Source organism: Athene noctua, chromosome 15, assembly GCF_965140245.1.
Source record: "Athene noctua chromosome 15, bAthNoc1.hap1.1, whole genome shotgun sequence".
NCBI classification, from domain to species: domain Eukaryota; kingdom Metazoa; phylum Chordata; class Aves; order Strigiformes; family Strigidae; genus Athene; species Athene noctua.
In genome coordinates this window covers 2,995,338-3,016,839 of record NC_134051.1, presented here as the reverse complement: position 1 = coordinate 3,016,839, position 21,502 = coordinate 2,995,338, and the positions used below count along the sequence as shown (strand labels likewise).

The 21,502-nt window shown below is 63.5% G+C and overlaps 1 protein-coding gene across 1 annotated transcript; it reads right to left on the bottom strand.

Moving 5' to 3' along the window:
- Positions 1–1,825: 1,825 nt before the first annotated feature.
- FBXL16 (F-box and leucine rich repeat protein 16) lies at positions 1,826–14,244 on the bottom strand. Its single transcript, XM_074919123.1, has 6 exons — positions 14,080–14,244; positions 4,589–5,299; positions 3,275–3,783; positions 2,840–2,924; positions 2,374–2,437; positions 1,826–1,974 (listed from the first exon to the last, which is right to left on the bottom strand). The coding sequence occupies exons 2-6, from the start codon at positions 5,282–5,284 to the stop codon at positions 1,826–1,828; spliced, it is 1,503 nt and encodes a 500-aa protein (XP_074775224.1). The 5' UTR covers positions 5,285–5,299; positions 14,080–14,244.
- Positions 14,245–21,502: the final 7,258 nt, after the last annotated feature.

The window sequence follows — 21,502 nt, the reverse complement described above, 5'->3', positions numbered from 1 at the left end:
TGCGGTTTAGGGGTACATGGGGGGGTGGTCATACAGGGGGACATGGGGGGATTGGTGCGCAGGGAGGTGGGGGCTCATGGGGGAGAGGGGCTGCACTGGGGGGGTATGGGGGTGCCCTGGGAGCTATGGGAGTGCATTGCCATGGAGGGGTGCAGAGTGGGGTACAGGGACACCCCAACCCCAGGGCTGTGGCTGTGCTGGGGTTGCCTGTGAGTGGGACTGTGGGGGTGTGCAGGGCTGATGGCACCCACCAGCTGCTGCTGTCACCTGCAGGGGTGGGTGGGTGGACCCTGCACGTGCCACTGCCCCGCCTGTCCCCTGCCCCTGGCACCTGTGTCCCATGGTTGTGCTGGGGTGCTCCATGCCCCGGTGGTGCCACCCTGTCCTACAGCTCTGGTGGCGCCTGGTGCACCCCAAACCCCCTTCCAGGGCCATGAGAATCCTTGTGCCATTTTGGGGCCAGAAAGAGGCATTTTGGACAAAGGAGGGAGCGGAGGCGGCGGGTGGTGCAGCAGTTCCTTCCCGGCCGGTACAAAGGCAAAACAAACCGAAAGCGTGTCCGTGTCCGTGCCCGTGCCCATGTCCGTGTCCGTGTCGTGCCCACGCTCCTCCCGGGGCTGTGTGGGCAGCTGATGTGGCAGCGGGTGATGCCCCGGGGATGGCCACTAAGCCCCCTCCTGCGCCGGGTTCCCGCAGGCACCCCAGCCCCGTTGCCTGGCTTGGCCCCGGCTTGGCTCAGCCCAGGGGTGCCCCCGGCCCCCCGCTTGCTGCTGGCGTTGGGGCGATGGCTTTCCAGCTGGAAGAGCGGCGGTGGTGGCAGCGTGTCCTAGGTGCCGCCTCCCGCCTTCACTCTGTGTTGCTGGTGTCCCCGCGGCGGCTCATATCTGGCCCCGGTCCCCTGGGTTGTCCCATCCCAGCCGGATGGGTCACTCCTTGGCGCTGGCATCCCGAGGGGAGCAGTGTCACACCATTGACCCCACATAAACCGGGGTTCAGTGGGATCCCCAGGGTGAGGGGAGATGCTTGCCGGGAGAGGCCAGCTCCCGGGGCAGGATCTGGGCAGGGCGAAGCCGTATAGAGGGGCCAAGTGGGGGCTGTCACTTGTCACCATCCCCCCTGGGTACCCCGGAGCCTGCCATACCACGAGACTGAAGCAAGCGAGCATGCGAGGGTGGCGGGCGGGCGGGTGGAGAAAAACATCCTATTCACCAGGGTAAAGCGCCGGGCACCCCAAGGGCAGGGCCGGGGGCTCGTGGGGGGACACGCAGCATGGGGGGGGTGGCTCAGTTACCGGCTCCGAGGGTGTGAAGGGACCCATCCAGCCTCTGCCACCACCCACGGGTGCCAAAAATAAGCATCCTCCTCCTGCCCATCCCTGGGAGCGTCCTTGGGTCCTCAGGAGCATCCTTCGGTCCCCAGGAGCACCCTTGGTGGCAGGCCTACGTGCCATCTTGGCACTGGGGTGGGGGCAGGATGCGGCCGGGGGGTGTCATGCCGCCATCGCCTTCCCAGTTTGGGTTTCCATGATGTCCATTCATCCGTCTGGAAGGAGTTGTCGGGACACCGGGAGGAGGACAGGCAATGGTGGCAGCGTGGGGGGGAATTTACAGGGTACCCAGGAGGGCTCCGGTGAGGGGCGATGTCATCCCCCATCTCCCCCCGGAGCCCCGCGTCCCTCGGGGGCATCGGTGCGGGGAGTGTCTGGGGTCAGTTGTATTCGATGGTGTCTTTCGCGTCCCCCCAGCAGACGGAAAGAAATGGGGTGGGCGATGTCAGACAGGGTGGCGGCGGGGTGGGCGTGGGAGCGGGGCGGCTGGATCCGGCGCTACTCGATCACCATGCAGCATGGCAGGTGCTGGGAGAAGTACTTGAAGAGCTCCGGGGTGGCCCCGGGGCAGTTGGTGAGCTCCAGCTCCTCCAGCTCCTGCAGCTGCACCAGTCCCGACAGCCCCGTGGTGGTCAGCAAGGGGCAGCCTGCAAGTGGACAGGGTGCACCGTCACCCCAAAACACCAGCACCCCCAAAACAGCACCCCAAAACACCAGCATCCTCCCCAAAGTCACCGGCACCCCAAAACTCAGCACCCCAAAAAACCATAACCCTCCAAAACAGCACCCCAAATCACGAACACGCTAAAAACCAGCACCCCAAAACCCCCAGAACCCCAGAAACCCAGCCCATGGCCACATACCCGGGGAGCTGGGCTGGGTGTGGGTTCCCCAGGCAGCTCAGGGGGCTGGGGGACCTGTGCCATGCTGGGGAGGGGGATGCTGACTGTCCCCAGGGCTGTCCCTGTCCCCACACCCAGTGTCTCCCCAGACCCGTGAGGACCCAGTCACCCCATTCTGGGGGAGCAAGGGGTGGGGTGTCTCACCAGCCAGTGAGAGGAGGCGCAGGCTGCCCATGCTCAGGAGATGCTTCAGGCCAAAATCCTGCACCTGGAAAAGAAAATGGATGAGAGTGGGAGGGGGACAAGGGGGGTGCTCTTCAGGGGCTGGCCATTGCGGCATGGGGGGCTCAGCATCGCTGGGGCAGGGTGCCTGGGGGGCAGGGTGCTGGGGCACGGAGCCTGAGCAGGGTGCAGGATGCTGGAGCAGGGTGCTGGGGCAGGGGGCAGGGGCAGGGTGCCCAGGCAGGGTGCTGGGGCAGGGGCAGGGTGCCAGGGCTGAGTCCCGCTGAACTCCTCAGCATCCTCTCGCTTCCCAGCACCAAGTCATGGGGGGCTCAGCCAGGCCAGGGTGCCCACCCTGAGCCTGAGGCCTGTCCCTAGGGAAATGCCACCCTCTCTGCCCTCCCTGCTGTGCCAGCGGGGATGGGCACGGCCGTGTTCCCCCACCTACCTGGCAGCACCAGCGCAGGTAGAGGCTCCGCAGGGATGACATGGTGGACAGGTAGCTGAGGCCGGTGTCGGTGATCCGCACGCACCTACCAGGGACACGGGGTGTCAGGGCCAGCCAGGAGCAGGGCACCCATGGGTCTCCCCAGACCGTAGCCCCCATGCTGCACCCACTGCCTCCAGCATGGCATGGCATGGCTTGGCATGGGGTGGCATGGCTCAGCACCGTGTGACATGGCACAGCACAGCTCAGCATGGCATAATATGGCATGGCTCAGCATGGCACGGCATGGCATGGCATGGTATGGCTCAGCATGGCACAGCACCCACATCACAGCACGATATGCCATGGCATGGCATGCTTCGACACAGCTCGGTATAGCTCAGCATGGCATAGCGTGGCACGCACGGCTCCGCGTGGCTCAACATGGCCCTGTACCTGTCGAGCACCAGCTCCTCCAGCTTGTGCAGGTCACAGGCGATGTACTCCAGGGCCATGTCGGTGATGCGAGGGCACCAGGAGAGGTCGAGGCTGCGCAGCTTCCGCAGGTTCTCTGCCACCAGCTCCACGCCGTCATCCGTCACCTTAGAGCAGCCCGAGAGGCTGAGGACGCTCAGGTTGGGCAGGCTGTGGACCATGTTGACCACGCCATGGTTGGTGATCTCCCAGCAGGAGTTGAGGCGGAGGGTGTGGGTGGTGTAGCCTTGCTTGGCGGTGAAGTAGGCGAGTGCCGTGTCCGTCACGTGGTAGGCTTGCAGGTTGAGCTCGGTGAGGTTGGGCAGGAGTTGTGAGATGGCGGCGATGGCGTCATCGGCCACGTTGATGCAGTCGCTGACGCTCAGCGCCGTGATGCGGGCATTGAGGCTGGACCACAGCCCAGCCTCCGTGAAGTCGTTGCAGCCCGACAGCTCCAGCCGCACCACGCCCTGCATCTGCTCCAGCATCACCTGCCGAGGGGCAGGGGGTCAGGGCTCAGTGGGCACCAGCACCCACACTGCACTGCCCTGTGCCCTTGTCCCAGCTCCCTCTGAGCTCCCTGGGGCTCTTCCCACTGCCCCTAGCCTTGCATGGGTCCAGCCTTCTCCCCAGGCCCCCTGCAGCGTTGGAGCAGCGCCCCACTCTAGGACATGCCGGCATCCGCAGGGGACAGGAGGGGACAGGCAGGGACCCCTGGCCACAGCCCCTGCCCTGTACTCGGTGCTGTTGGCGGCAGGCAGGATTAATGCCCACTCCCAGCCTGGGCACTGCTGGGGCGGGATGTGGCCATGGAGCAGCTGGTGCTGTGTTTGGCCATGGCATGGTGCAGGGGACCTTGCTGGGGACCTGGTCTGGCACCATGCAGGACCATGAGTTGCCCCATGTCCATCTGACCCACAGTCCTCTGCCCAGATGCGCCCCTTGCTGGGGGCAAGCCAGCCAAGTGGGGATATGTCCCTGTCCCCTAAGCCCACTGCCACATCCACCACCCACTGGCATGGCCACCTCACCTGGCTTTGCCTTCCTGGCAGCATCTGCAGGCAGCATCCCCAGTCAGCAGGGATGACCCCCCACCCCCAACAGCATCCCCACCCCAGGGCAGCACAGGCTGGGGCTCCAGATGCTGTCTGAACCTGTGAGACAGCCATGCCGCCTGCCTGCTCCTTGCCCATGGCTGGTGAAAGCTCTGCCTGTGCGTGTGTCCCGGGGGCCACCAGGAAGGACTTGCCAATGCCACGTCTCAGCCACCCCGGCCACCTTGCTGGGGTCACCTACCTCCAGCCCTGCATCCGTGATGGTTGACCTCTTAAGGCTCATGGACTTGACCCCCTTCTTGGAGAGGGGGTAGTTGTCAATGAACTCACAAATGTCCAGGTCGGAGACGCCCACGAGGCAGAAGCCCTCGAAGCCACGGACAGCAAAGCCCTGCAGGCTGACGAACTCCTTCTCGCCGCCAGGCAGGACATTGTAGAGCTCTTTGGTGTGCAGGACGGGTGTCAAGCCCACCCAGAACTTGGGTTGGTAGAGCACCCGCCGCCACGCCTTGCACACCTGCGCCAGCACACACTTCTCACACGCCGAAAAGTACCAGAACAAGCGGTTGAGGATCTTCTCATCCACTGCCAGCTGCCTTTCCGAGGGCGAGCCAGGCAGCCGCTCCGGTGAGGGCTGCTCTGAGCCTTCGCTCGTGTTCAGTCCCACCAAGGAAGCGCCGGGAGGGGAGGAGACACCGGCCAGAGCGGCCAAGGAGAGCGGGGAGGCCAGGCTGGGGATGGGCAGGTCGCTGCGGTGGGCTAAGGCTGGGCTGAGGATGGCAGGCACAGAGGAAGGCTGGCACAGGCGGTTTTTCACGGCGGGGGTGCCTTTGGTGATGCTGGCGGAGCCAAGGCCGTTGGGTTGTGTGGGGATCTTCACCAGTCCATTGCGGGGCAAACATGGGGGCTTGGTGTCGCCGTTTCTCGGGTTCGACATCTTCCACAGGTCTCTCTGCAACACAGGGATGTGGGCTGAGGGGCTGCCGGTCTATCAGGGAGAGTGGGCAGGGAGAGCAGGCAGGGCTGGGGGGCTCATGGCACCAGTGGAGAGGGAGATCCTGGGGGTCCCTGTGCAGGGAGCAAGGTGGCATGGGGGAGCAGGCGTGCAGGGCTGCTGGGCACAGCTGCAGAGGGGACATGCCTGGGGCACAGAGTCGGGGGGTCCTCTGAGGGGCTGCATGGCTCTGGCATCCCCCGTGATGGGGGAGACAGATGGGGATTTGTCCCCGGATATTCACATCCCTCTCTGAGCCTTGGATCCAGCCACCAAGGGGACATGGAGCAGGATCATAGAATCATAGAATGGCTTGGGTTGGAGGGGACTTTTAAGGGTCATCTAGTCCCACCCCCTGCAGTGAGCAGGGACATCTTCAACTGGATCAGGTTGCCCAGAGTCCTGTCCAACCCCACTTTGAACGTTTCCAGGGATGGGGCATCTACCACCTCTCTGGGCAACCTCTGCCAGTGTTTCATCACCCCCACTGTAAAAAATGTTTTACTTATATTATCTAGTCTGAATCTCCCCTCTTTTAGTTTAAAACTGTTAGTGCTTGTCCTATCCCTACACCCCCTGATCAAGAGTCCCTCCCCAGATTTCTTATACCCTTTAAGTACTGGAAGGCCACTATAAGGTCTCCTCAGAGCCTTTTCTTCTCCAGGCTGAACACCCCCAACTCTCTCATCCTGTCCTCACAGGAGAGGTGTCCCACCCTCTCATCTTTTTTGTGGAGGGGACAGGAGGAAGTGGCAGCAGAGCAGAGCTGCCCGTGCTCACCGTGCCAACCGGGTGCTCGGCGCTGAGCCCATGCCAGTCAGGAGCCTCACCGAGCCTTGCTGAGCTTGCGGCAGCCGGGCGGCACCCCAGCAAACCAGGCCAATAAATATTTCAGCGGCAGCAAGGCCGGCTTTCCAACAGCCCCAGTGCACCCCACCATCCATTATTCAACACATTTCCCTCTATAAATATGGAGGTGAATAATTGATGGGGGCTCAGCCGCCCCTCGCCTCCTGCCCCAGCCAGTGTCTGGCGTGGGGCCCTGCTGGTGTGCTGCCTGTCCTGCCTGCACCCTGTTTGCTGGTGCCATGTCAAACCCTGCCAAAGAGCAAGGGTCTGAGACTGGAGGGTGCTGGGCTCCTGGCAGCCCCTGGAACACGGTAAGGAGCTGAAGCCCAGGAAAGTGACTTCCAGCCGATGAACCAGGGGACAAGGACATGGTCCCCAAGCCCCAAGGGATGGCTCGCATGTCCATCTGGTGGTGGCTGATGGGACCTGAGGATCTTCTCCATTGTCAGTTCTCCCCAGACCCAAGATATGACCGAGGCAAATATTTTAGCCGCCTGATTTGGGACAGAGATGGCCAGGCCCTGATGGAGGGGCACTGAGGGAGAAACATCCTGGCTGGTGATGCTCACGGCCCAAGTCCACGGGCTCTGAGGATGCTTCATGCAGCTTGGGGGGGGATGGCTGACAAGTGAGGTGCAGCCTAGATTCCCCACTGCTCCCCAGCCAATCGCTTTTACCTGGGCCTCACCCAGCCCTCCTGGACTGGCCAGGGAGGGGAGGAGCCATCTGAAAAGTGTTGTGGAAGAGCCCAGGAGTGCAGGCAGCTGCCCGCAGCACAGCCAGCAAACCCCACACGATGCGTGGTGTACGGCAGCTCCAGGGGACACTGTCCCCAGCACAGTGGGGCTGCGGGATGGGGCCGGTGGGAGCTGCTGAAGCCTCTCCCGTGGTGCAAGCAGCAGCGGTGCGGAGGTGCCTGCACCAGTCTGGCCCGGTGGCAGTGGCACGGCGAGAGCCCAGGCCCTGGGGATGAGCCCGGCCCTGTGCAGACAGTCTGGCGCCGCTCCCCACTCGAATACAGCCTCTGCTGCCTCTGCTCAAGCTGCCCGACAGAGGAGCTGGGCCTCTGATGCTTGGACATGTGTTAAACTCACTTGAAAGCAGAAAAGGAGGGGAAAGAAGGAAGAAACTTAAAACCAGTGGCTCGGTGCTTGGCAGCAATTAGGGAAGTAAACAGAACATGCACCAGGGTGTCTAACACAGCCATACAGCTCAAATCCAGATAATTACCAGGCGGCACAGAAAGACTGTTACTCCGGCACGGAGCCCACAGCCAGACCCTTTCAGCATGCTGGTTGCCCCCAGGGAGAGGGCAGGTGGTGGCAGAGGGGCAGCCCGGGGCCTCGGGAGCCCAAGGGGACAGTCACAGGAGGAGACAGATGCTGACAAGTCGCCGGACTGAAATGCAGCCAGCGGGAGGTGTTGGCAACGATTACAATCAGCACAGACCAAGGCTGGTCTCCGAGGTTGGACCCAGGGAGGGGCTGAGTGGACTCAGCAGCTTTCCCAGTTCTGCCTTGGAAAGCTGAGCCAGGTCCCCCCGCCCCGGGCGCTGAGGCTGCCTGTCTGGCTCACAGAAATTCCAAACTGAATGAGCTGCGAAGTCACATCAAATAGAAAGATGGACAGAGATTCAGGCCTTCTGGGCACAGGGAAGCTCCAGGCAGTGGCAGCAGGAGGCCAGGCAGGCAGGCTGGCTGTACACAGCCACATCTCTCTGGGGAAATGAGCAGTCAAGGATTTGGGGGTTCCTACCACCCCAAAAGGAGAAGGACAGTGCTTAGCAGGAGGACCCCAGCCTGGAGAAGGTGGCCTGGGGACACAGACTGGGGAGGGGAGTGGGTCTGATAGCCTCTCCCTCCTCTGTCTCTGGTATCATGGGGCAGTGCTGGGATCTGCCCTCCACTGCTGCAGGAAAGTCCCTGCCTGCAGCCAAGCAGCCCCTCAGGTTCCTGCACCCCGGGGCTCAGGCCACATTGCTCCGATGTACAAAGTGCAAGTGCATCCTGCAGAGATCAGAGCTGCTGCATGCTGGGACACCCAGCGCACACCCTGCCCTGCCCCGGGCCCTCCTTCTGACCCACCAAGACAGCAGAGGGACAGGGAGAGACGAAGCCATCTGCCTTGGAGGTGCCAGTACAGAGCCCCTCTGATGTTCCGTCAGTTCCATGAGCACCTCCATATGCTTTTTGGTTACCCCAGAGCAGCAGGAGAGCAGAGATTTGGCCTTTTCTTCTCTCCCCTCTATCTCACTTTGCAGATTGCATGACTGGGCTAAGCACAACATCATCAGAGTTGAGTACTTGGTACAACCATCCTTGCTCTGGGATCCAACAGGAAGGGCCCAGCTTCACAACCCCCCCATAGCAACCCCCCTCTGCTCTCACAGGCCACAGCTCATGGGGGAAGTGTCTGCCAGCAGTGGAGTGCCAGCTCCCAAATCCACAGTGGGAGGAAACCTGACAAAAGCAAAGGGCAAAGTCTTTTAGTCTCCTGAATTCACTCCAGGGTGCACGTTTCACAGGAAACGTCATTGCCAGAGAAGTCACTCCATTCATGAGGGTTTTGTCATCCACAATGAGCGATGATGCAGTGGTGGGGGGTGGATTTGACGCAGGAAGAGAGAAGAAAGAAGGGGGTCTAAGAGCTTGTCACTACAAACATTACGCAGATGATGAAGATGCTGGGAAGAATAGGACAAAAGCTGCCAGGAAGACAGAGCTTCTCCAAGCCGTTGAAGAGTTTACAATCTCCATGTGGTAGTGAAGAGGGATGAGGGCCTCAAGAGACGGGCAGAATGATCAGTCACCCTGTTAGTGCCACCCCTGCATGGGTGTTCACTGGGAGACCCCCCCAGCTGTGGCAGATGAGCCCTGCGGGATCCAACAGTCATCCCGCTGCGGCCGGGCTGGCAGGCGAGCTCTGGTCCTGCCGGGCTTGGAGATTCCCGGGCACTCTGGGTCAGCGGGGCTCGGAAGGCCACTGGAGCCCCCGGACAGGCCGGGCGTGGGAGCCCCCGGGACCCCGGTCCTGCGGGGCGGGGAGGCCCGTTCAGCACCGCGGACAGCGGCCCCGCTCAGCACCGCGGACAGCGGCCCCGCGCCGCCGCCTCACCCCACCAGGGCACCCCGCAAACGTGCCCCTCCGAGACACCCCCCCTCAACAGCCCCCTGCGAGGGGCCGCTATCGCCCCCCCCGGTCGCCGCCGTCCCTCCTGCCTGCCGGAAACCCTGGTATTGCCCTGCCGGAATCGATGGTGCTGCAAAATTATTTCTGTAGAGCCACTGCTTCAGTGACAGAGCTGCTCGGCAGCAAGCAGCCATCTCTCACGGCTTCCTGCACACACAGACACACATATATTTACATATATGCACACACAGACACACATGGGCACACACACAACCACCCCGTCAGCGCCCCACGGAGCTGGCAGATTCACCTCAGACGAGCCTCAGCGTTCAGCTGCACATATACATGCACACGTACACACACAAACAGAGATAAGCGCATGCACGCGCGCACACACAGAGGGTTGCATCAGCTGAATTCATTAGCCCATCTATTTTTACTAATGCAGCAAATCAAGTTGCTCTACAGGCGGAGAAAACACACCCGAGACATAGTGCTGTGGCAGAGCACACAGGCAAGGCTTTTGTCCAGCACTCCTGAGGGTAACAGCTACCCGGGCATCCCTCAGCTCTACGCGACATGCCCAGCCAGCAGCAATGGCCTTGCTTTGCGGGGGGGGAGGAATGAACCTGCTGACTGAAGAACATGGTAGTAATAAATATGACCCCCTGTACAGACTGCCTTCCCTGGCAGTGCTCGGTGGTGTGCAAGCTGCCTCCTGCTCTGATCCCATCATGTCAGACCGGTGCCCGTGCCGTGAGCAGTCACAGGGGTGTATGACTGCTGGCCTCGGAGAACAGGTCCCCTCAGAGGATCACCCCGGCAATGCAGAGGAGCCACAGAAAGCCCTGGAGGAGCCACCAGCTCCTCTGGAAATGGAGGGTCAGCGGGTGTGTTTGGGTAGGGAGAAGCTGTACATGTGCGTGCGTGCATGTGTGCACAGACAGATCTGCGCTCCCAGGCTCGGCACTCATACAAGTCAGCTGGGAGAGAAGGCTCAGAGCACAGCTCCCAACTCAGCGCTACCTATTCCCCTGCTGCACAAGCCAGGAATTCGTGGTGGGGAGGGGCCTCACCACTCCACCTGGCCCTGGAGACCTGCCATTTGTGTGATGGGAGCCAGGAAACTTCTTCCTGAGATTACTCTGAGAGCTCCTTGGGAGACCAGAGGGCTAAGAGCAGATTTCCTGCTCCCTTGTTGGATCCCAATGGCACCAAAAAGCTTGTCCCACCTTGCAGTGGACAAAGAGGCTCAGGAGGAGCTGGGAAAACAACTGGTTTGAGTCCCACTTCCGCCAGATGCCACTCAGTGCCAGGCTGACTGGTGAATCTGTCACTGGGTCTCAGGCAGCTCATGGCCAGGCAGCAGAGCTGACACATTAGGGACTCCCTAGCACTGCTCTCCCCCAGGTCCCACAGCCTTTCTGGATGGCAAGACCTGGGGCTGGGCTCTGCAGGGTCAGCCCCATGCCCAGGGAGATGGGGAAATGCTGGCTGAGGTGCCAAAGCCAAGATCTGTTTGGGTCTCCACCACTTTCTGCTTAGCTGAAAGAACAGCACAAGTCCAGGAGCACTGGGAGGTGCAGCTCCTGTCCCCCGGAGCCCACAGCATGGGGGTGTTACAGGGAGGAGGCAGAACTCCAGCCTCCCAGGCCTGGCCAGCCAAAACTTCTTCACAACAGGCAGCAGGGTCCCCTCTGGCTGCCTCAAGCCTTTCCTTCAGCAGTATTTGTCTTCTCTGCTAAGACACAAATCTCCCAAAGACATCACATCCTGAGCTCCCTCCCTATCCCAGGCAGCCCCATGTCCCCTGGAGGGACACCCCACCCAAGAAGAACATGGGATGCACAGGCCAGGGCAAAGCTACACCTCAATGTGCTGCCCTGGACCTATCTCCTCCAGCCTCCTCCAGAGGTCCCAGCCCTCACTGCCATGGGAGGATACTCATGCTTCAGCCAAGCTCCATCCTGCTCCCCACTGACCAAGGTGAGGGGAAGAGGGAACAGATCCTCTTACACCAGCTCCTGCGTGGCCTGTTCTCCCCTTGCTGCAAGACCAGCCAGACCCCAACGACAGCATTCAGCATGTTACAGCCCTTCTCTTTACCCCTCTTGGGTCCAGGCAAAGTGAACAAAAATGCAAGACCCCAGGTGGAGAGAAGAGCCAGAAGACTACAGCCCACAGCTGCCCCCAAGCCCCCTGTCCTGAGGACACTGATGTGTTCCTCGGATACTGCTGGGTCTTGAGCCACTTCTTCAAATCCCCTCATCCCTCCAGACATGGCAACAGCCACACAAGAAGCCATGCCCCCTCCCCCCAGGGCTTGGGGGTCTAGCTGGGAGCCGGGGTTGGGCCAAGGTGGGTGAATGCCTGCCCAGCACGGGGGCCATCAGTACCAGGCTTGTGGGATGCCAGGGCAGACAGGCAGAGTTCAGCCATAGGACTCCTTGCTGCGGGGAGCTGGGGGTGCTAAATATCACCACAGGCTCCAAAAAAACATTTGATTCATCCCGGAAGCAAAGGCACTGGCTTGATTCTGCTCCCAGGGCAGCCCCCTGGCTGCCCACTTCCCCCAGCCAGGAGCTGGGCATGGGTCACAGTTCCAGCAGGGAGAAACTCTGCAGAAATAGCTTCTGCTGACCTGCCCCCTCCCCAAACACTCTCCCCTTCAGCCCTGGCCCCCTCCTCTGCACCACCAGCCCTGGAGCACCCGACAAACGTGGCCAGTCTCCATGATGGGTGGGCAGAGGTTGGGCGGGGGTGGGACACTGCCAAAGGAGCCCCGCTCGCCCGCGCACCCCATTCTGCTCCCTCCCACGCCATCAGCACCCACTCACCTCCCGAATCCCCTTTCCCCTCTCCAGGCACAGCTCCATCCGCACAGGCACTGATGGGAGCAATGGGCCATGGATTGGAGATGGGGACACTGAGGTACGGACAGGGTGATGTGGTTTTGCCATGGAGCTGCCAAAGTCTGAGTCAGGCACAGCTTAAATCAGCAGAGCATGAAGGCAGGATCCAGCCCCCAAACTCCAAGTGCTCCCGCTTCAGCCACTCTTCTCCTGGCTGGAGCTTGGCCACATCCCCACAGGAGGGTCAACATGGATGTGACCCTGTCAGAGAGGACAAGGGGACCCTTTCCCCCCTCCCACCTTCCCACATGTGCTGTCCTGGCTGGAGCAAGGGTCTCTCTGTCTCCAGGAGCTGGGGCGAGGTTCCCAGCACTGGGGATGCTGGTTCCTCTACTCCCCACCACCATGGAGCTGCTGGCACGGGGAGGAGATCAGGCCTGGTGGATGGCAAAGGGATCGATGTGGGGGAAGCCAGCTCGGGGAAAAATAGATATCTATCTCATTAAAAATGGATGCTCGAGTGAGTCCTCCCCACTCCAAAGCCACCTCCCTCCCTCTTCCTGGTAGCCAGAGTGAAATCAGCACCCAGCTTTCAGGGGAGGGGAGATGCCAGCACAGCATGGTGCTCGCTCTGTGCCCGCTGCTCCCACCCTGCTGCATGCCAAGACACCCTGGGTGCTGTGGAGGGGGCCTGAGACCCCCTGTACCCCGGGCAGAGGGCAGTGATGGAGCAGGACCTCTGGCAGGAGCATCCCTGGCACAGAGACCACCACACTCTGGCCTTCGCTGCCTGAGCACCGCCACGTCCCACCAGTGCCGGCGGATGCCTGAGAGCCAGAGCCACCCTGGCCCGATGCCCCATGGCACCCCCAGATCCAACCCGACCGAGGTCCTGGGGGTCTCTGTTTGGTTGCTGCCACATCCCCATGCCTCAGTTTCCTCCATCTGTGCCCAGCCCAGCCTGCCCCAGCCCTTCCATGGGGCTCAGCCTGTCTGCTCAGCCACCGGCCCCCAGCCCCAGCTGGCCTTGCTCACAGACCCTCTGCCTGTCCCTATCCCCTGCTCCACCAAAATAATCTGCCCCCAGCCCCTCACCCCCCTCCTGGGGTGCTGGGGGTTCCCTGGCCCCAAACTGGGCTCTGTGGGACCCCACTGCAGGGCTCAGACCCCTCGGCCCCATCCAGCCGGGGTCTTCCCCTGGGCCCTGGGATGGGGGGTGGCTGTCTCTGTCCCCCCCCCCGGCCTGTGTCACCCTGCATCCAAGGAAAGCCCCACCGAGGTGTTGGGGTGTCGGGGTGTTAGGGTGCAGGACTGGGGGTGCCAGTGGTCCCATAGTGCCACCAGGGAGGACAAGGGGCAGTTTGGGAGCTGGCAGCAGAGAGGGTGTGGGGGGGCAAGCATCAGCCCTACACCCCAATCACCCTGTCTGCATAGCGATGTCCCCCAACCTCCCCATCCCAAAGCATCCCCACATCCCCCGGTACCCACCGATCCCCCCCTCCTCTCTGCCGTTACCCATCCGGTGATGCTGGGCGGGGGGGGCACCACCTGACCCCCAACCCCAGCATCCCCCCGTCCCCAAACCTGGGTGAGGGGAGCAGCATCGCTGGGGGATTCACACTGACCACCATCCTCGGTTGAGCTACCGGGAGGCGGGCGGGGGAGTGGGGGGCGCCACCGGACCGGGAGCCCCGGGGCCGGGCCGGCTCCGCCGCCGTTATATAACGCGGCACCATGATGCGGGATGCGGCGGGGGGTGGTTGCAGCCTCGGTGCCGGTGTCCATGTCGGTGTCGGTGTCCGTGTCAGTGACCGCGACCGCGTCTGTGTCGGTGGCACCGGCACCGGCACCGACACCGGCACCGGCACCTGCTTTGTGTTGTGCAGGGTTTTCCCGAGCGGCTCTTACCTCCAGCACTGTCTCCCGAATCTCATGCCATGCCTTGTGCCCGTCCTCTCTTGGATGCAGGAAAAAAAACACCGGGAAGAAAACCGGGGAAAAAAAAAAAAAAAACCACCAAAAATCCCCGTTGGAAAAGGGGCCGGATCCTGCCCGGCCCCCGCCCCAACCCCGCTAAACAACAGGAAAAATAAGCGGGGAGTGGGGGGGGGGGAATGGGCCGGATCCGGATCCGGGGAGGGGGGATGGAGAAGGGGGGTCTCTCCTGCCAGCCAGGGGAGCTGGGAGCTGCTCGCACACGCACAAGCGCGTTTGCACACACGCACACGCGTGTCAGCAGCGGAGGCTGTTAAAGAGACACGGTCGCCGGTAGCGATAATGAATCGTGGCGGGATGGCACCGGCACCGGCAGCGGGAGCGGCGAGGTGAGGGTGCGGGACACGGCTCGGAGGGAGGGATGCGGGGGGGGGGGGTGTGCAGGCAGGGCTGGGCTGGCAGCTGGGTGTGCAGGCAGGGGGAGAGAGGGGTGGGTGGGGGGGGGGGTGGGTGAATGCAGGGGCTGAAGGATGGGGGGATGGAGGGGGGGATGGAGGGAGGGATGGAGGGATGCAGGGAGAAATGGAGGGGTGGGGGGATGGATGGACAGACGGATGCTTGCTCTGGCTCTCTCCCCCCCAGGCTGGAGATCCCGGTGCAGACCCCTCACGCCCCGGCAGCCGGCTCGGGCCCTGCTGAGAGCCCCCGGGGCACAGCGGGGACAGTCAGCTCCAGCCCCAGCACCCCGGGGAGCTGCGGGCACCCAGGGAAAGGTGCTGCAACCAGGTGCTGGGGGGGGTCACCCACCCAAGCCACGGCTGTCAGCGGGACCTGCAGCTGGGGGCTGCTCCATTGCTGGCCCCCCCATTTCCCATCACCTCCAGCTCAGCACCCACCCAGCACCCCCCAGCCCAGGGCCCAGCTTCACCACTATTCCCCAAACTGGAGAGAACTGGTTAGGGGCCACACGTAACCCCATCCCTCCGCCCGCCCCTCGCACAGCCCCGGGCGAGCAACGAGAGCAGCCCGGCCGGGCCCTGGGGAGGCTGATGGAGCCGCCGGGCTCCTGCCTCCATTATTTATAAGCCAGGTCGGGTTTCGCACTGGCAGCCGGGAGGGGGGTTGGGGGAGGAGACTGTCACACACACACACACACACACACACACACTCTCATCCCACCCTGCCCAGCAGGTGACAACCGCAGGAAAAGGGACAGGAGAGGCTGGTGACCCGCAGGGACGTGCAGATCAGTGGCCTCATCCAGGTGACATGTCTTTTCCCCATTGCCTGAGGAACTGGGGGTCCTTCCCCCTGTGATCCCTTGTCCCTCCATCAATGCCCTGTCCCCCCATGATGCCCCATCTCCATGGGTGTATCCCAGGGGAGTTGCCACCCAGCAGCAGCCCAGAAGCAGCGTGGGGTGGTCCAGCTTTAGGGGACATGCACTGCTTGCTGTCATCGCACCCCTGGACATCCCTGGGGTGGTGACAAGGAGTGAGCCCAGTTCCAATGCAGCAGTTGGGCCCTAGATGGTCCCTGCTGTTCCCTTGGTTCTGGCACAGCCCCGTTGTCACTAACCCCTACCAGCTCCGGGTCCCAAAGGGGACAAGATGGGGTGGTCCCATGTCCTGGGGACATTTTCATGCCAAGAATGGTCACAACTGCTGGAGGGGTCCCTGGGTGGGGGGAATCTCTGTGCACATGTCCCCAGTGGAGGGGACATAGCTGGGCTGGACCCCCTGTTCCGGCAGCCTAGGAGAGTACCCACACCCTGGGGTGCCCGATGTGGGGTGTCCAGCTGTCTTGATGCACCCCACAGCCAGGGGAAACCCCAGATCATCAGCACATGCTGTGGCAGGCCAGGCCCCCTGAGCCCCCCTGGTCCACAGGGACCATCCCTCCTGGGTGCCAGGACGGTGGTGGCCGGTGTCCCCACGCTCAAATCAAGACAGCAGCTGGGAGCCAAGCAACACCATTCCTCCACAACTCATCTTTATGCAAACGGCCAGAATCCCATTGGTCTCTGCTGCTCTCCCATCCCCACCACCCTGGGGATGCTGAAGGGTCTCACCAGCGTGTCCCCACAGCGATGGGACCCTGGGCCAAGCATCACCCATCCAGCCAGACCACCGGTGCCAAAGCTGGACCGCAGTGTGCTGGGTGCTGTCGCCGCAGCAACCGCCGTCGCCTAGCGCCGGCTGTCTCCCGGTAACCCGTCGCCTAGCAATGGGGGATTTTTCACAGCTCGGGATGAAGAGTTGAAAGTTATTTTTAGCCCGGGCTGTGAATCAATAGGCAGCTCCATTCGCCGCCCCGCAGGATGCACGCACGGGGCCTTTCTGTGGCAGCAGCAGGGGGGGGCTGCCGAGGGGAGTGGGGTGGCCTGGTTGGCCTAGGGTCACCACCCCAGCACAGCCCCCAGGGACCCTCAGGGCTCAGCTGTCTTTGTGCTGAACCCAGGGCTCAGCCCCTCTGGGCCCCCCCAGTACCCTCCATAGGGCTCAAACTGCCTGAGCACACCCCGAGGCTCAGACATCCCCCAGGGCTCACACCTCCTGTAGCCTCCATAGAGCTTGGACCCCCTGCGCCCTTCTCCAGAGACTCAGACACCTCCAGAGCTCCTTCCCCTGTGCTTTCCATAACACTCAGACCCCCTGGTCCCACCTCGAGGTTCAGACACCCCCCAGGGTTCCCCCTCCTCCAGCTCACATGCAGGTGAGGGTGGGCGAGGGCAGGGCCCAGCCATGGGGACTCTCAGCCTTCTGTGGTGATGATCATGGTGCTGTGGGGACCATTAGCTTGCTGTGGGGACCCACATCCCACTGTGGGGACCCTCACTCAGCTGTGAGGACCCTCATTCTGCTGCTGGGAGCCCATGGGGACCTTGTCCCGCTAGTGTGGCCCCCCACCTTGCCATGAGGACCTCCATCTTGCCATGTGGACCCTTGCCCTGCCATGGGGACCCCTGCCTTGCAGTGGGGACACCCACCTTGCCATGAGGACCCCTATTTCCTTTGGGGACCCCTGCCTTGCAGTGGGGACCCCCACCTTGTCATGAGGACCCTTGCCTTGCCATGGGGTTCCTTGAGCCATGGTTCCCCTCCTGACAGCCTCCCCAAGCTCCTCCAGCCTCTCCAGGGCTTGTGCCTGCTCTTGGGGGCACCAGCCTGGGGGTCCAGAAGCTCGGGGACACTGGGAGTGGACGCAGCCTTTTTGGCACCAGAGTTCCATGGAGAAGGGTGGGGGTATCCCTGCGCAGCCCCAGGGCTGGGCCAGGAGTTGAGGCGAGGCTCCTCAGCTATTTTTTAAAGTTGAGGTCATTCCTTACCACAGCCACATCTCCTGTGGGTGCTTGGCTGGGTGGGAGAGCTCCCCACACAGCCACGGGGGGCTGGGCAGTGGGATGGAGAGAGGCTGGGGACCCCCAGCCCCTGAGCAGCCCTCCAAGGTCGCAGGCCTCCCTGAGTCCCCCTTTTGCCTATCCAGGGAGGGTTTCTGCCTGTGGGCATGGCCCAGCCTGGACCAGCCCTGCCCTTGCCATCGCCCACCCACAGCGCAGGGTGGAGGGTGCCCAGAGCCACCCCACGGGGACACTTTCCAGGGAGCGCAGATGGCCCAGGGACCCACTAGGGGCTCGGTGGGGAGCCCTACCTAGGAAAGGAGAAACCTTGGGGTGACCCAGCAGGGAGAGAGCACAAAGGCATCAAAAAGCACAAAGGGAGCATGCAGGGTCCTTCTGGCCATGGAGCCCTGAGGTGCCCTGTGGGTGGCAGACAGGCCTGGGACACGCAGGGCCCCTTGATCCCCACCTGTGACAGCACAGTGTGAGACACCCATCTGTCCCCAAGCACACATCCAGCTCGGGGGTCAAAGAATCACAGAATCATCTAGGTTGGAAAAGACCTTGGAGCTCCTCCAGTCCAACCACTAACCTCACCCTGACCGTTCCCAACTCCCCCAGATCCCTCAGCGCTGGGTCAGCCCGACTCTTCAACCCCTCCAGGGATCCCAGGGACTCCCCCCCTGCCCTGGGCAGCCCATTCCAATGCCAAACAGCCCCTTCTGCACAGAAATCCTTCCTCAGAGCCAGCCTGACCCTGCCCTGGGCAGCTTGAGGCCATTCCCTCGGGGCCTGGTGCTGGGCCCTTGGCTCCAGAGACTCATCCCCCCTCTCTGCACCCTCCTGGCAGGGAGTTGCAGAGGGCCAGGAGGTCTCCCCTCAGCCTCCTCTTCTCCAGACTGAACCCCCCCAGTTCCCCCAGCCGCTCCCCAGCAGACCTGTGCTCCAGACCCTGCCCCAGCTCCGTTGCCCTTCTCTGGCCACGCTCGAGTCATTCAATGGCCTTTTTGGGGTGAGGGGCCCAGAACTGAACCCAGTAATCGAGGGGCGGCCTCACCAGTGCCGAGTCCAGGGGTAAGATCCCTTCCTTGTCCCTGCTGGCCACGCCAGTGCTGACACAAGCCAGGATGCCATTGGCCTTCTTGGCCCCCTGGGCACACTGCTGGCTCCTGTCCAGCCGGCTGTCAATCAACACCTGCATTGTCCCAGCACAAGGCAGACCCGGACCTGTCAGAGCGGGTCCAGAGGGGGCCACGGGAATGGTCAGGGGGCTGGAAGAACCTTCCCTGTGGAGAGAGGCTGGGAGAGTTGGGGGTGCTCAGCCTGGAGCAGACCTCGCAGCCTGTCGGTGTGGGAGGGGGCTTGTAGGAACGGTGGAGAGAGGCTTTTCACCAGGACCTGGTGAGGCAGTGTGAAGCTGGAGGAGGGTGGGTTTGGGCTGGACAGAAGTGGGGGCGGTGAGGCGGGAGCAGGTTGCCCGGGGGGCGCTGGGGACCCCCCAGCCCTGGAGCGCTGGAGGCCCGGCCGGGGCTGGGGCAGGCTGGCCCAGCGGCAGATGTCCCTGTCCAGGGAGGGGTGATCTCTGGTGGTCCCGCCCGAGGGACCGACGTTCTGCCGCGCTGCGGGACGTGGCCTCCCCCTCCCCGCAGCCCCCGCCGTCCCCCAGCCCGGGGGGGTGGCGGTTCCCAGCCTGGGGCGGGCCGAGCAGTCGCCGTGCCCGCGGTCACAAGAGGGCACTGCGAGCCCGAGCATCCCGGGGCCCCGCTGGCCGGAGCGGGGCGGGGGGGGGCCAGGGCCCCGCCGGGAGCACGGAGCGGCCCAGGACCCGCGGCAGGGGCCGGCGGCTTCCCTGCGGCCCTGCCCGGGCAGCTCCCCGGGGGGCGGCCGGACCCCCAGCCCGATGGGGGCCGCCCTCCCTGCGGCAGCCGGGGACAGGGGCGCACAGCCCGGGGACACGGCGGGGACGCTGGGCACGGCCAGGGGACACGGCCAGGCCCAGAACTGCCGGGCACGGCTGGCAGCCCGGGGACACGGCGTTCTGGGCGGTGGCAGCCCAGAGGGATGAGCGAACTGGTGGGTGCTGGGGGGGCTTTGCCCAGCCCCAGGTCAGCCCTGTGACTGCTCCGAAGGGGCTCCTGGCCCTGCTGAAGGCCGTGCCCCGAAGGCAGGTGTGCCCCTGGACCAGTGGCCGTGTGGAGGGAAGCCAGGTCTGGCTGTGGTGGGTTTGTCCAGCCGGTGCCGAGGTTTGTCCAGTAACACCCGGTGGCAGGGCCCAGGGGTGCAGACTCGTCCCCTGGGGTGGGCTCATTGCAGGCTCACCACCATGTGCCCACAGGGAAGGTGGCTCTGGCCTGCAAACAGCCATGCCCACCTCCCTGCACCCCCGCGTGTCCAGAGGAAAAGTCCCCCGAGGGTGCTGAGCACCCCACCGGGCAGGGGATCAGTCTCAGTGGCGTTAGGTCCCTGCCTTGGAGACACCAGCACCTGGTGGCACCGGTGCCACCCCACCTCTGGTGCCGCCTCGCCTCTGGGGACCGGGTGGAAGCTGTTTGTGGTCTCCCTGCCTGGACCTCATGCCAACCTCAGAGCCCAGCTGGCCCCACTTGCCAGTGACAGCACAGGATCCAGCTCCGGGACCACGTCCCCCCATGCAGGGGTCACCCGTGAGCCAGGTCCTCCAGCCTAGCAACCCGCACAGCAACGAGCGGCTGCAGCACGAGGGCCAGCGGGTGCAGAGCCCCCCACCCTGACACCCTGACAGCCCAACATCCTGACACCCCCACCCCGACCCGCTCCACCTTAACCCGCAGCCCCTCTGGCCCCTCATTTTCCACGGATTCCAGCAGCTTGACTTCTTTCAGCATCATTTCATGGCCAGAGGGCTGCGAATCCCCCTCTTCCCCGCCTGTCCCCCCGGCCCCCCTCCCCTTCCCCCCTTCCCCTCTTTCTTTCCACCATCCAAATTTACAATCCCTCATTTCCATTCCGCTCCACCCTCTCTCCGGGGACTTTGTTCCCGGCCTGTATCATCCCATCCCAATTGTTCGGTGTTTATTTCAAACATTTTGGCGGGCTGTCACTGGATGGAAACTTAATTAATTGTGGGATTTGTGGTGCTGACACAATAGCGGCTGAAGGTGGGGGGGGGTGTGGAATAAAACCCCAAGGAGGAGTTTTGCAGTGGGAGAAGTGGGGGTTCGGGTGTGCGTGACCCCTGTGCCAGGCCCATTGCCGCGCGCCTCTGCTCCCCCTCGTTAAGAAAATGCTCCCGTGGGGAGGGGGTGCTGACAGGGGGGTTGTAGTTTATATAGAGGTTGGGGTGTGGGTTAGTCTCGGGGTATGTAAACTTGGGGTGTACACAGCCTGGGGTGTGCACAGGTTTGGGATGACTAGCCCGGGGTGTGCATAGGTTGGGGGATATATAGCCTGGCGTGCCTGTAGTCTGGGGTGTATGTAGTTCGGGGTGTGCGTAGTTTGGGGTGTGCATGTGTTGGGGTGTGCACGGGCCAGAGTGACTGTAGCCTGGGGTGCCTGTAGCCCCAAGTGTGCATGGCCCGAGGTGTCCATACCCTTGGGTGTGCACAGTCCTGGGTGTGCGTAGTTGGGGTGTGCCCAGCCTGGGGTGCCTGTAGGCTGGGCTGTGTGTGGATCAGGGTGCACACCACTAGGGGTGACCGTAGCCCGGGGTGCCCCGCAGCGCCCCAGCCCCGCCGCCGGGTCCTGCTCCCCTCCACGGGCTCGCCCTGACCCCCCCCGACCGCCGGCAGCCGGCCCGGCCGGTGTCCCCCCCACCCCGGGGAGCCCCGGCGCTGCGGACCGAGGGCTGAGGTGGGGGGGGCGCGGGGGAACGGCCGCCGGCAGCCCCGGGGGATCGGGGGATGCCCGGGGCAGGCGCTGCCGGTGCCCCCGACGGAGAGGAGGGGGGGGGGCTGGGGGCCGGCCCCGCCCCGCCGCTGCCATTGGCGGAAAGTTTGGGGCGCGGCGCGGGGTGGCGGCCCCGCTCCCCCCCCGGCCCCCCCGGCGGCCCCGGTGCGGGCAGCGGTGCGGGCAGGGCCG

Bases quoted from the DNA above. Each gene is read 5' to 3' on its own strand.
- FBXL16 (XM_074919123.1), bottom strand. From the start codon at position 5,284: ATGTCGAACCCGAGAAACGGCGACACCAAGCCCCCATGTTTGCCCCGC. The intron at 3,784-4,588 runs GTAGGTGACCCC...GCCCCTCGGCAG, and splicing joins TCACGGATGCAGGGCTGGAG to GTGATGCTGGAGCAGATGCA. The intron at 1,975-2,373 runs GTGAGACACCCC...GTCCACTTGCAG, and splicing joins GCGCCTCCTCTCACTGGCTG to GCTGCCCCTTGCTGACCACC.